This window comes from Quercus lobata, chromosome 12, assembly GCF_001633185.2.
Source record: "Quercus lobata isolate SW786 chromosome 12, ValleyOak3.0 Primary Assembly, whole genome shotgun sequence".
Taxonomy (NCBI): Eukaryota; Viridiplantae; Streptophyta; class Magnoliopsida; order Fagales; family Fagaceae; genus Quercus; species Quercus lobata.
In genome coordinates this window covers 3,574,835-3,589,024 of record NC_044915.1, presented here as the reverse complement: position 1 = coordinate 3,589,024, position 14,190 = coordinate 3,574,835, and the positions used below count along the sequence as shown (strand labels likewise).

At 34.7% G+C, this 14,190-nt stretch overlaps 1 protein-coding gene across 1 annotated transcript; it reads left to right on the top strand.

Annotated features, from left to right (window-relative positions):
• The first annotated feature begins 4,565 nt into the window (after window positions 1-4,565).
• LOC115971839 (decapping 5-like protein) lies at window positions 4,566-11,253 on the top strand. The gene is made up of 7 exons (XM_031091913.1): window positions 4,566-4,942; window positions 6,223-6,323; window positions 7,243-7,314; window positions 7,408-8,277; window positions 10,162-10,347; window positions 10,531-10,641; window positions 10,758-11,253. The coding sequence occupies exons 1-7, from the start codon at window positions 4,768-4,770 to the stop codon at window positions 10,899-10,901; spliced, it is 1,659 nt and encodes a 552-aa protein (XP_030947773.1). The 5' UTR covers window positions 4,566-4,767; the 3' UTR covers window positions 10,902-11,253.
• Window positions 11,254-14,190: the final 2,937 nt, after the last annotated feature.

Here is a 14,190-nt window from a genome sequence, read left to right as displayed (position 1 = left end):
AAGTGTGAAACTTCTTCAAGCACTCACAACACCACCACCACCACCATAAGTGTGAAACTCCTATGGGAAGAAGAACCAAAAAGCCAATAAAAACATAAACCCACGATCTCAACCCACAGCCCACAACAGATCGGAAAACACAAACACAAACCCATAATAGCCAAACTTGAAACCCATTCAAACTTGTAGAAATCCACCAAACAAACACAATCCACCGCAGAAATCCAACAAACAACCACAATCCACCAAAACCCAGCCAAACTCGAAACTCTACAAACCTGTTGCCACGACCAAAATTCACCACCAACCACACAAACATAGCCAAACCCGCTACCCATATTGAACACAGCAACCCACGGCAAATGTTGCAAGTGAGAGAGGCATGAGATAGCAGAGAAAGAGAGGGGCGGAGAACGAAGAGAGTGAGGGTTAGTGCGGGGTAGGGGCTTGGGTTGGCAGTGAGTGGAGGAAGAGGTGGGTCGGAGCTGGGCAGGCGAGGTGGAGGAAGAAAGAAAAATCTGAGGGAAGAGTGGGAGAAGTGAAGAGTGTAAGGAGAGAGGAGCTTGTAATGGGAAGAAATGAGAAAGGAAAAGAAAAAGAAAAAAGAAAAGAAAAGAAACTAGTTAAATAATATGATCCAGTGTGAACACAAATAAAATAATGTTTATTTTTTGGCGAAACTACAATATTGGTCCCTGAAGTTTACCCTGTGTGTACAATTGGTCCCTCAAATTTAAAACGAGCATAATTAGTCCCTTAAGTTTTAAAACTGAGTTGTGTTGGTCCTTTTACTAACTGTTGTTAACGGTGTTACTTACATGGTTAACAGAACAATGACTTGGCATTTTTTTTTAATGATGTGGCATGTTTTTAATTAAAAAATTAGAAACTAAATTTACACGTGAGAAAAAAAAATCACTGGTACCAAATTAAAAAATTTATTTTCTGCCTGTTGTAAAAACCCACAATGAGGGCTAAGAGTCTAGGCACGCCATACCACAATGCAGAGAATTGTAGCAAATGCCGATTCAATAGGCTCGAGACTTCATCGTATTGGCTCAATCAGATCAAATTGGCGGAGTCTGTGAGCAAGCATTTTGTTTCGGCTGCTTTCTTTGGACTTGCCGTTGAATCCAAAGCTGAGGTTTGGTGTTTCACTTTTTCTTTTAAAATTTTGTTTTGTCTTTGCAAGCTTGTGCTTTCTATAATTGTAGTTGCCAATTTTCCATGTTTCGTTGTAAGAAAACACTAACGATGATATGTAAGAAATTAAGAATGTTCAGGTAATCAACAGTCTAAAAAGTTATGGAAATCTGGTTAACAGAAAATTAAAAATTAAAAAAATCACCGGTTGCCTGATAACCCTCTCTCGTTGTGGATTTTTACAATAGGTAGAAAATAAATTTTTTAATTTGGTACCGGTGATTTTTTTTTCTCACGTGTAAATTTAGTTTCTAATTTTTTTTAATTAAAAACATGCCACATCATTAAAAAAAAAAAAAAAAAAAAAACCAAGTCATTGTTCCGTTAGCCACGTAAGCAACACTATTAACAACAGTTAGTAAAATGACCAACACAACTCAGTTTTAAAACTTAAGGGACTAATTGTGCTCGCTTCAAACTTGAAGGACCAATTGCACATACAAGGAAAACTTCAGGGACCAATAGTGTAGTTTCGTCTTATTTTTTTTAACATTTGAGCTACAGAGTTGTACATTGTAGCTGAGAAGCAAAAAATTATTGTTTTAGCTCCACTAATGCAACCCCAATTTTGTAGTTCGTGGTGCTAAAAATAGCAATTTATCTTTTTAACACCATCAATACTAAGAGCATTAGAATGCTAAATATTTTAGCATTTATCACTTCAAAATCCTACTTTATCAATTTTAACATACCATTTTACAATCCAACAAATATCAAACATTTTTTTTTTTTACAACTTCATTTAAATAATATTATTTTTATTTTACCACTTTCTTCTCAACGGTTAGCCACTGTCAGCCACCACCATCATAAACCATCAACATTCAACAACAAACCCAAACCCATGGCCACCACAATCAGCATCCATCCAAAAATCAACCCCATAGCAAAAAAAAAAAAAAAAAAACAACAACAACAACAGCAAAAACTAAACTAAACTTGAGAGAGAGAAGCCTCACCGTGAGAGGAAGAGAGGGAGGCGGAGGATAAAGCAGTGAACAAAACCCACAAACCCAAGACCCACGGCGGCCACGGCAAGCAAAACCCATCAAACCCAAGAACCATGCCTTAGCCACAACAACCCACCTCAGTCACCACCCACCCACCTCATTCTCATCCCCAACCAAAACGCACCACCCCGATTCCAACCCCAGCCAAAACGCACCACCCTAATCTCAACCCAGGTCATGTCGATGATCCACGATCGCAGACCCACGAACCTAGACCCATGAACCCAGACCCGTGAACGCAGACCCACAAACCCAGACCCACAAACCTAGACCCACAAAATCGTCGGAGCACATTAGACCACGACCCACGACCATTGGCGGAGCACAATCATCGGCAGAGCACACTCATCGGCGAAACACATCGGCAAAGCATAGAGGGAGAAGAGAGAAGAAAGAAGTGGAGAAAGGAAAGAGAAAGATAGAAGAGAGAGAGCCTGAGGTGAATAAAAAATAATTTTTGTCTTACAATTGTAGCTACAGTGTGGTCTCAAATATGAGATTGCACTGTAGCTTAAATCTTAAAAATTTAAGATTTAGCAGTTTAATGGAGTGGTGTTTTCATCTAAAAAATGTTAAAAAATAGCATTTTTAGCATTTGAGAGGTTTAATGTGAATGGTCTGATACTTTTAGAGCATCCATAGTAGTAGAGCTAATTTTTTAGCTTTTTAGTACCACCAAAAGTTATTTTATTTATTTTACCTTCTCACTTCCAACAATAGTGGTTTTATTTTAACTTTTAATACAATAAAATAATATTTAATTTAACCACCAAAACACAACCACAACTAAAAGTAGTGTGAACACATGGTGGACATTGGGAGACACAGAGAGGTAGTGAGAAGAGAGGCAAAATCAGTGTGAACGGAAAATGAAACTTTTTATTTTTATTTTTAGTTTTTACCTTTCAGCTACCATGCATAGCTGCTCAGCCAAAAGTAGCTGTGCACTGTAACTGTGGAGCAAAAAAATATAGCTTTGACTCCAATATTGCAGGGTATATTTTGATATTTAGTGGTGCTAAAAATAACTATATAGCTATTTAGCATCACTATTGCTAGTGCTCTTATAAATCAAAGTATTAAAATAGATAAAATAATTTTTTTTTTTTGAGAAGCAGATAAAATAAAATTTTGAGTTGCTAAAAGCTAATTCTTTTTAAAATTTTGCTGTGAATGCTCTAAGGCACTTATGACGGTTATCACCTGGAAGGGAGTTAAACTTGGATGCAAAAATTGTAGTTGATTTGGTGTCTAATCTATCTTCATCTAATAAAACTCTTGCACTAATTTTATAATATATCTTATAACTTATTGGGCAAGTTCAGCCAAAGCCGATGAAGTATCTCTTTAACGAATCAAATAATTGTGCTGGTGCAAAAGCTAATTCTTTTTAAAACTTTGACGTGAATGCTCTAAGGCACTTATGAAGGCGATAACCTGGAAGGGAATTAAAGTTAATAAAACTCTTTGGACAACTTTTGTAAGTATCTTATAACTTATTGGGCAAGTTCAGCCAAAGCCGACGAAGTATGTCTTCAGCGAATCAAATAATTGTGCTGGTGCAAATTGCAAGATAAGATGCCAACACTAAGACTTTGTAACCTTTTTCTTCTCCTACTTTTGACGGGGAGCTTTCCTTCGCTTCGAAGTGTATGCTAATAAGTTTGCTTTATTAGAACTTCTTTATATAATCAGATAAAAAAAAAAAAAAAAGAGTGAAAAAAAATTGGCATCCTGCATTTTTCTAGGTTAAAATATTATTTTCGTTTATAAATTTTGCATGAATTTCATTTTTCATCATACAAATTTTTTAATAACATTTTTTCACATTTAGGGGCCAAATAAGGATTAAAAAAAACTTTTTTTTGTTAGTTTAAGATTAATTTTTTTAATGTTTAAAAATAGAAAGTATAACATTTTGGATAGCTTAGGGACAAAAAAAATAACACTTTAAAGTTTAGGGATAAAATCTAAATTTATACCTAATTCAAAGAAAAAAAAAGTTTTTATTTATTTATTTTGGAAAATATTGTTTTTATTTATCAATATTGTTTTTTTTTGAGAGAACAACATTATTTTTATTTAATTATTTTAAACTGTCTAAAACATTTTCACAAAAAATTATAAATAATAAGTTATTATTAATTTTAATTTAAATTTATCAATAAAATTACTTTTTTTACCTAAAATAACAACCACTACTTTATAATTTTTTTTTTTGGAGGATCACTACTATATAATTTATTACGAAAATATTTTGTAAATAACATTCCTTTATTGTGGGTTGTGACCATCCCAAAAAAAAAAAAAACACACACCAGTAAAATTAAAAGCACTTTCCTCTTTAAAAAGGAGAAACAAACTGAAACTGAAACGCAAAAAAGCAAAAGCAAACCAAAAGAAAACCGTGTTGAGAGAGAACAAAACAATAACTGAGTTCAGAAGAGAGAATTCATATTCATATCAACTTGTAGTATATATATATTTTTTCTCTCTGTGGATTATTAGGTACTTGTTTGAATCTTGATCGTCACACATAACCAGCACAACTACAATGGCGACTGAAACCGCTGCTGCCAAAGACGCTTCGTCTTCTTCGAGTTCGGCGGCGGCGGCGGCGGAATCGTACATAGGAAGCTTCATAAGCCTGATTTCCAAGTCCGATATTCGCTACGAAGGACTCCTCTCCTTCCTCAACGTCAACGATTCCACCATTGGCCTCAACAACGGTACGCTCCTTTACCTTTATTAATTCCCAACTATTTCTTCTAAACTAGGGTTTGTGTTTTTTTTTTTGTTGCCTCTGTTCTTGTTTCTTTTTGACAAGTAGTTTGGGATTTTTGTTAACCCTAGGTGTAGAGTGTTGTCCACAGTTTCAAAAGATTCTCCTAAATAAAATTATAGAATCGACAAATGAAGAACAATAATGGACATTGCCAAAAACCTATGAAGCATGTCTGTTCTTTGAAGAATTAGGATGCGACATGGTGGAGATACCACAATTGAACATTAGGCTACTCATGCATAGTTTGTTGGCGTGCATTTGATAGCCGGTGGTCTTAATTTTTGAGAATAATTGTGTGAATATAATGTCACTATAATGTTTTCACAAAATGAGATTGTATGGAGTTTTGTTTTGTTTTTGTTTTTTTAATTAATAAAATCAGTTCCTATAATATTTCGATTGATAAATCTAACATGCTAGTAACTTTCTCGAGAATTTTGTCAAATTTGTATTCGAATCAAATGCGGAAAAATTATATTCTGTGGCATTCAAGTTTCTAGGTATTCCATTTGGGGGTACAAATGCGGGGGGCATATTGACTTCCCTCAACCAAGTGCAGGGAAAGGGTATTTTTGTTAAAATTTTTTCTGCCCAAGTAAGAAAAAAGAGCTGATTTTAGTCATGGAAAATCTCTGAAACTTAATTTCTTTGCATAGCTTATAATGCTTCCAATCTATGTTGAAGTCACCGTTTCTTTGTGGGGTCACGTGTTTGGCGAAGGCCTCATGTTATCTATATTTGTTTCCTTCTGAGAGTGATGATATTGAAACAACTATGGATAATAAATTGCAGTCCAAGGTCAATTGTACTTTCAATGGAGTGGAGATCTTTCCTATAAAAAAAAAAAAGGAGTGGAGATCTCTACAAAATGCTGAAGTTTTTATGGTTGTTAATCGATAGGATGACTACTTTGAGTCTTTGAGTTCTTTTCCTTATTCTACATTTATGGGTTTTCTTGTTTTGTTAAACTACATAGTGTAATTTTTTTGGATAATCTCTTTTATAAAGTCTTTGTACTTGAGGTTATCCTCTTATACTTAATAATACTATTTTATTTACTAATCCAAAAATAGAAAAGAAGATAATAAGGGTAGGTGAAATACTTAAAGTTCAACAAAAAAGTACGGCACTCATCCTAAAACGTTGGGGGTTATATAAATTCTAGCTTGGCTGTTACATTAATGGAAAAGAATTACAAAAAAATAGCCTTTTGTGATCTTGCAGTTAGGTCTTTTGGAACAGAGGGGCGAAGGAAAGATAGCCCGCAAATTCCACCAGGTGATAAGGTGTATGAATACATTCTGTTCCGAGCAAGTGACATTAAAGTAAGTGAGAGCAACTTATTTTCCATTCTTAGTATGCTTCCTTTCTCATTTTGAGGTCTTTCCTGATTTTCTACAAGCACCCCCCCACCCTTCTTTTATTTTTTTGAAAATATAGCTATTATTTAAATATCCTTGTGTCTTGATTCTTAGAACAAATATGGATGTTTTCAGTAACTAAGAGCTATGGTATATAATGTCTTTTTTAGCTTTACTTAATAACCTAATCAAATATCTTCAACCATTTAAATAAAATTTCATTGCGTTTGGAATTTAAAATTGGCTGAGGGTTTAATTTGTTATTTTTTGAAATCTCAGGGTTTACTTTTTCATTTTTCTGAAACTATAAGGATTCATTTGTTACTTTTTGGAACATTGGGGTTTAATTTATTACTTTTAAAACTATAGGATTTAATTTGTTACACCCTTAAATTATAGGGTTTAAAACATAATTTTCCCTAAGCTTAAAAAGAAGAATGCAAACACCCAATATTTGGTTGCATTATCATTGCCTTTGACTATATATGTACCCTCTATCTCTCTCTCAGACATACTCATTCTTTTTTTGTATTTTTGTTGAGGAGCTAGGATGATAAGTTGATGTTGCTTCTATATGATTCTTATGAAATATTTTTGGTAATCTTCTATAATTGCTGTTGCTGCTATATGATTCTTTACTAAATACTTGTTTTGGTAGTCTTCTAAAATTGTGGGCATGTTAAATATGTTGGTTTTCCACTTGTTTTTGTGTTTATTGCTCCTTGTTGCTGGAAATTTTAGATGTTTGCAGTTTTACATCATAGTTTTTTGGTTGCATTTTTCTTGTAAATGTCCTGTGGACTATGATTTTGCCCATTTTCTTTATTTTAATAAAATTTTATTATTCATAAAAGAAAAATCCTTATGAATATTTACCATTTAGGACTTGCAAGTTAAAGCCTCCCCACCTGTCCAAACAGAAGAGCAGATTCACAATGATCCTGCTATCATCCAGGTATTGACATTCTGGGATTTGAAATTCAAAATTTGAAGTGTCATTCAGAAAAATCAAGTTCACCTACATATCTGTTTTGCTTTATTTTTGCAGTCGCACTATGCTGGGGTGCATTTGAGTTCTCCACCTTTTGCTTCTGTTGGTGGTAAAACCTTGACAGAATCAACTCGATGGCAAGATACCCCTGCTTTGACAAGCAGAACCTATACTGGAGTACTGCCTTCATATCAATCTGTATCCCAACCTGCTACACAACTTGTTGGTTCTCCATCTTCTTCTATGCCAATGTATTGGCAAGGGTACAATGGAACATCGGGTGGTATATCTCATGCTTCACAGCAACCTATTCCTTTTCAACCCCCATCAACTGGATCATTTCCCTTGACAATGCAGGGTCAGTGGCAGACTCCTGAAATTCAGACACCTACAACCCTGAGCCTGCCGAATACATCAGAATTTGGTAGCCCTGTATCTTCATATATTGCTTCTGCTTCTGTACATCCAAAATACTTACCCTCTACTAGTCCAGTACAGTCTTCTACTTCTCTTGATATTCCGTCCTTCTTGTCCACAAAATCATCCTTACCACATTCTGAATCTTTAACTGCTAACAGATCAACTGTGTCTTCATTTCCTTTGTCTCGTGAAGACTTAAACACCAGTGAAAACCAAATTGTTGGTAAAGCTGTGTCTGACTCACAATCGGTTCTCCCTGTCCAGTCCATGTCTTATCCATCTTCATTTGCGGATTCTTCAGGCCCCTTGCTAACACCTCCTCCACCATTGTTAACTCCAGATCAGTTAGCACAGTCTAGACCACATGCGCTTTCTTCCATCCAGAAACTCTACCCTGTTCAGACTGATATGAGTGCTCCAATTCCAACATCATCTTATTCTTCATCATCATTTTCTATTCCAGTATCTCAAGCACCTCTTTTGCCATTGCCAACTTCTACAAGACAGGTAAAATTATCTTTTTATTTTTTTTTTTTTGGGGAGGGGGGGATGCTGGGTCCAAAAATTATAATTCCCATTTTTAGGATATTTTCTTGTTACTATTGCATCTTGTACCATTTAATCTGTAATCTGTTTTAATCTATTATGTTGGGGAAATATTATGCAAAACAATTTAGGGGGTGCTTTTTATTTGCTGAGACATTATTAATAGTATTTTTAGCATTCATCATGCTTGAATCTAATTTTCTTGGTTTCTGCTTGTTTTGATGCGGTTTTGTTTACTGGATTGATTAGGATTTTTTTTTTTTGATAAGTAAAGATTTTGCAATAATTTAAAAACAAAGGGAGGAACTTTGATATACTGGTTGTATATGAAAAATTATGCCCCAAATAACATTTACAAATACAAAAATTCAAGAAGTCTAGAATATTCGATGGCCCATCTAATGATATTTTAAAATAAAATTTGTACAAATCCGGCCTTATTCTATTGAGAGAAAGCTCCTGCCCTTGAAAAGTTTGTTCATTTTTACCTGGGGTATTGTCCGCATCATCCACACTCAGGGTGGAACTAGTGTTTACTAGTGTTTATGTTGTATGATAAATAGTTGTTTACTAGTGTTTATGCTGTATGATAAATAGTTCATTTCACTTGTAACAGAAAATTAGTTAGTTGATAGATTGTTAGTGATAAGTGCTATCAGTTAGAGATGTTTGTTAGACTTTGGCTAATCACATGACAGCCACATGGTAGGTTCTTGTAACTAACTTTCTAGCCAATCAACAGCTTGCTTATGTATCTATAAATAAGCAAGGCTGCCCTCATGGTAACTAGTTGAATTTGAATCCAAGAAATCTCTACCTATGAGGTATTATTTCAAGAGTGTGTCTCTTGAAGAGCTAGTTCATTCTTTCTTTTCTCTAAGCAACTTAGCTTTCTAAAACATCTTTCCTTTTCACCATTTTTCCTCCATCACCCCTATTGATGAAAAGATGAAGGAGATTTGCTTGAGATAGTTTGGTCATGTTAAGAGGAGAGCGATTAATGAACCAGTAAGAAAGAATGAGTTGATCCAAGTTGAGGGATCGAAAAAAGGTAGAGGTCAAGAAGGCCAAAATAACATTAGTAAAATCAATACAAAAGGACATATCAATTAAGGAAGTAACAGAGAGTATGACTTTCGATATATAATGGAGGAAAAGATTACATGTGGCCGACCCTAAAGTAATTTGTTGAGTATTCGTAGCTAATCCTAAAAGTTTGGGACTAAGTCTTTGTTGTTGTTGAAGCTTGATTAGGAGTCAGGAAAGTATGATAAAGATATTTGTTTAAGAAGTGTCTAGGTAGATTGGTATGTTATGTATGTGTTTTTATGTGTCAACAAATATTTCAATTATTGGTCTTTGTACTATTCTACAGTTGGTATTCATGTGCATGCCGAGTATGTAACTTATTTATCTCTTTATTTGTTTTTCACTGGTGTGGGTTTTGATGTGTTCCATTGAAGTGCAGTGTCGTTGTAACTAACATTATGTGCATCTGGTAACTATGATCTCTCGATCATCTATCTGTCTTGCAGTTAGCATTCATGTGGATTCATGTCCTTGTTTGGGCATGAAAATAGGTTGCCTACTTGGCTCTTTAGGTTGGTGTTTGGAGCATGTTTGTGTACGTTGGCTTGTGTGTTTGGAGATATATATATATATATATATATTTATATTCATATATTCATTGCACTCTTTTCTGTGTACAGAAAGTAGATTGGTCTACTTGGTTGGGGTGTGATGCTTGTGTATTTTCACAGTTTTATTTAGTCTCTATGGGAAGTATGTATGCCCATTGCACTATTTTTTGAAATTTCCAATTGTTGTGTTGCTGGTTTTTTGCAGCCTCAGTATTCGGCTACACAATTCACAGAAGAGTTCGATTTTACAGCCATGAATGAAAAGTTTAAAAAAGATGAAGTATGGGGTTATCTTGGAAAGGGTAAGGATAAAACAGGGGGAGTTCAGGGCTTTACAACTGGTCAAAGCTTGGGGGACAGAGAAGGTCATGGCTTAATACCTAATCCCAAGGTTGGACTTGCAACATTTCTATAAACAGGAGCCAGATTTTTTATTTTTATAATTTTATTTAAAATTGTGTGTTTTCTTCTTTTAACAAACAACATGACTGTAGTTTTTATGGTTATCCTTGTCTAGTGCATATAGTCATGTTAATTCTTAAATGCATGCCTTTTCCTTTCCCCCTCTGTGCAGCCTGCATATGATAAGGATGAGTTCTTTGATACAATTTCTTGTAATTCGCTTGCCCGTGGTGCAAGGAACGGACAGAACAGGTTCTCTGAGCGAATCAAGCAGGATACTGAGGTTTGCCAACTTATTTGTATCATTTCCAAATTTGAGAATTGAAATCATGAGGCATGAACTTTTGCCAAGAAATAAAAGTAGTCATGGATGTCACTGAATTTCTGTTACTCTTGCAGACATTTGGCAATATCCAACAGAGACCTAATCTAGGTTATGGTGGTTATGCTGCTGGACATGGTGACAATTACCGGAGCTCATATAACTGGGGAAGGGGACACGGTTATGGTGGAAGGAGGCACGGTGATAACATGCCTTTCTAATGGTATCTGGACCTCAATTTTATCCAAAAGTCCATGGTTGCTTCTATCCAACATGGTTCTGTCTGTCAGTCAGTCCCTTTTCTTTTATAAACCTCATTGCTGTCCATTGGCTTTATAAGCGATGAATCTCAAGGTAAATGATGTGAGCACCTTATATTGGGGTTTTCATTTTGAGAGACTTGGTAGGAACTATCAGTATTAGCAATTATTGCTGGTTCATGTTATTTTTATGCCCATGAGCTGGCCTCTCACATTTTTCTTTTTTAAGCAATGTTATCAATGAACAAATTGGTCATGGAGGAAATCACACGCTGAAATAGTTATACTAACCCTAACCCTTTGTTTTCCTCTATTCTTTGTTGTCATTGTTTTTTTCTCTTCTTTTTTTAGTTGTCTTCTCTATTTTCCCAACACATTTTAATGGTGTTCACATTCATGAATAGGAACAACAATTATGATATCATTGCTTATGTGTTTGTGTGAACACAATCATGGATCTTTCAATTAAACATTCATATCTAAAGTTCCCTCTCTCAAGTTATTGTTTGTAGACTTTGCACTGTAATTTTTAATCAAGTCCAGTGTTGATAAAAGCATAAAGTGCACTTATCCGCATGGTCCTTTTGGAGCCTAGGCACAAAGCGTAAATGCCTGATTGAAGTAAAACATACCTTTTCAAATATAATTTACAATAACTTCTAATAAAAGGATTCATAGCATAAAACTGAAAAAAGTTAATAAACTCAAAATAGCAATATATTTTGCCTGTTAGCTCAAATGGATAGTGAAATTGCACAAAGTTTATGAAATCAAATTTTATAAAAGTTATTTCAATTCCTTAGAATCTTTATATAGTAAGTTTGAAAACAATAATGAACGGACAATATAATAATAATAATCTAGTCTTATAATGTTTAAATTTAACATTTTATATAATTTTCTTATGCCATATAAAAATACATAGCTGTGACACCTATGATAAAAATCAAGAAAATGCACGTTTCAATCAAAATATATCAAAAAGGCAAAGGCCAATAAGCACAAGAATGGTAAATTAGCCTTGTTCGTGTTTTTTGAAACTAAATTATTTTTATGTAGTACAACACCTAAGAATAGGTTTTGTATAAATCAATTGTCTATATCATTCTCATCAAGATAAAGGGGTTAATTTTAACGATTTATATATTTTTTATCAAAAAAAAGAAAGAAAAAAAAGTGCACCTAGGCATGCATTATGTTTCTTCAAAAAGCACCAAAAAGGTATGCATGAGGTGTGCTTTATTAAACAAGCTTCGCTCTGGTTGATCTAAGTGCTTAAACCTTGAGGCTTTGAGCTATAAGCGCATTTTAACTACAGAGTTAAATTACTGTTTGCCTTTGCACACTTGTGATGTGCAGCATGTTAAAAGAAAGTTTTTAGGATTAAGTTTGTTTCTTTAAGTATTTTTATTTTTAAATTTAGTATTTTTGTTAAAGTTTTTGTTTAGTAAATGGTGTGACTTTTTAATTTGTTATGTGTCTTTTTGAATAAGCATGCAACCACTGATAGGACAGTTTTAGACATAATATTTGATCTAAATTAATGGTTGTGGTTGTGTCTTAGTTAGGGCAACGTTCTTTGTCTTATTTAAGGATTAATGACTTATGATTTTTTTTTGGTGGAGAATCAATAAACTTTCTGCCAAGGTTTGTGCCTTTTCTCCCTCTTTCTTTTAGGGATTGAGTTGGGATGTTATTGCTAATTTAATAGCTTTAACTTGCTCTCTGTTTTCCTTTCATAAACTCTTATATTCCCTCAATCATATTTAGAATTGCATCAACTTGATTAGAGGAACCCAAATTCCAAGGTTTATGGAGCTTAACTGCTGTCCTTTAGTCTTATAACACTTGTCATTAAGTATCCATTTGAAATGAGTGTATTTTTTGCATGTCTAGGTTTTTATTTTTCTTCTCTTCCAGTTTTATGACATGGTAATTAATCCATTGTTATTTTTTGGCTGGTGCCATCTTAAGATTCTATGTATTGAATTAATACTTCCAGTGGTCAATTTATTTACTCTGTAGCAATTCTCAGATCAAAATTGAGTGAATTGTGGAAGCCTAGGTTGCCTGCTTACCCAATTATATGTGATAAACCATATACTGTCCTTTTGAGTTGAGGGGCTTAAGCATGAGATGCTTCCTAAACTTCCTCTTTGTTATATTGGAAGGTTTACCACTTGTTTCTCATTAGCAGATTCCTATTAGTCGAACTGTTTCCTGTATGGGTTACTTCTATAAACAACAAAAGGTATAAAACGCAAAGAAAGAAAAGGAAGAAAAAAAATAAACTCTGGATTGTCAATGGAAATTTCTGTTGAGTAGGATGTAGTAGTGTTCCCTTTCATGGGCTATTGTTTTGGCCTAAATCCTGGAACTTATATACCTCACATGTCCTTCAGCATTACACAATGTGTTGACAGGATATCCTAATCTCCAGCACTTCATTCTTTGATTGGAGTTGGCAATTGGAGGGATTAGGTTGGGTCAAGCATGGGTGGATTTGTGATTGCTACGTCAATATGTTGTGTTAAACTTTTACAACAATATCTGAATTTGATGTTGGAATATTTGATAATGTATCGGTTTTTGTTTGATGTTAAGAGTCAATAATGTGGTTACTGTATATAGGGGATTACTAAGTGGCAGCAAGGGCATGTGCCTTTTTAGAAGGTACTGCCTTGGTTTTACCATGAAGCGCCCTGAGCCTTGCTTGGAGGAACCAGCAATGGAAAAACCATATGCTCTTGAATTGGAGCCCAGAACTCCTAGGAATGTGGGTTGGATTGAGGCGGCTTGGAAGAATGCTGGAGCCTTTACTCCACCTTGGCATAGACCTGTAGGTTGCCATTTGGAGACTGCCATGTGGACATTAGTTTGGAGGGATTAAGGTAGAGGTGGAGATTGCCATGCGGACAGTGGTTTGGAGGGATTAAGGTAGGGGTAATGCCGTTAAGGTGACATTCAAGAGACTTGTGCATTGATTTGTGCCTTAATCTTGGTCAAGTATACAAAAGGGTGTTTGGTAAATGATTTAGTCAGGTGATGTGTGAATGGTATTTATTAATAAAAAATAAATAATTTCATTTTAACCCTTATCTATAAATACAGAGACTCAATAAACAACCTCCTGTGTCAGCTTTGGTTCTGGATTCAAATATTCTATTCTGAAATCCTCATCTGCCTCCGCAAATATCCTTTGTATAATTGCTTAACCTTCTCATCGGAGTCCTTCCTTGTGTGGTTTCCT

Coding starts and splice junctions, on each gene's coding strand:
- LOC115971839 (XM_031091913.1), top strand. CDS start 4,768: ATGGCGACTGAAACCGCTGCTGCCAAAGACGCTTCGTCTTCTTCGAGT. Junction 8,278..10,161: donor TGCCAACTTCTACAAGACAG/GTAAAATTATCT, acceptor GGTTTTTTGCAG/CCTCAGTATTCGGCTACACA. Junction 10,642..10,757: donor GAATCAAGCAGGATACTGAG/GTTTGCCAACTT, acceptor TTACTCTTGCAG/ACATTTGGCAATATCCAACA.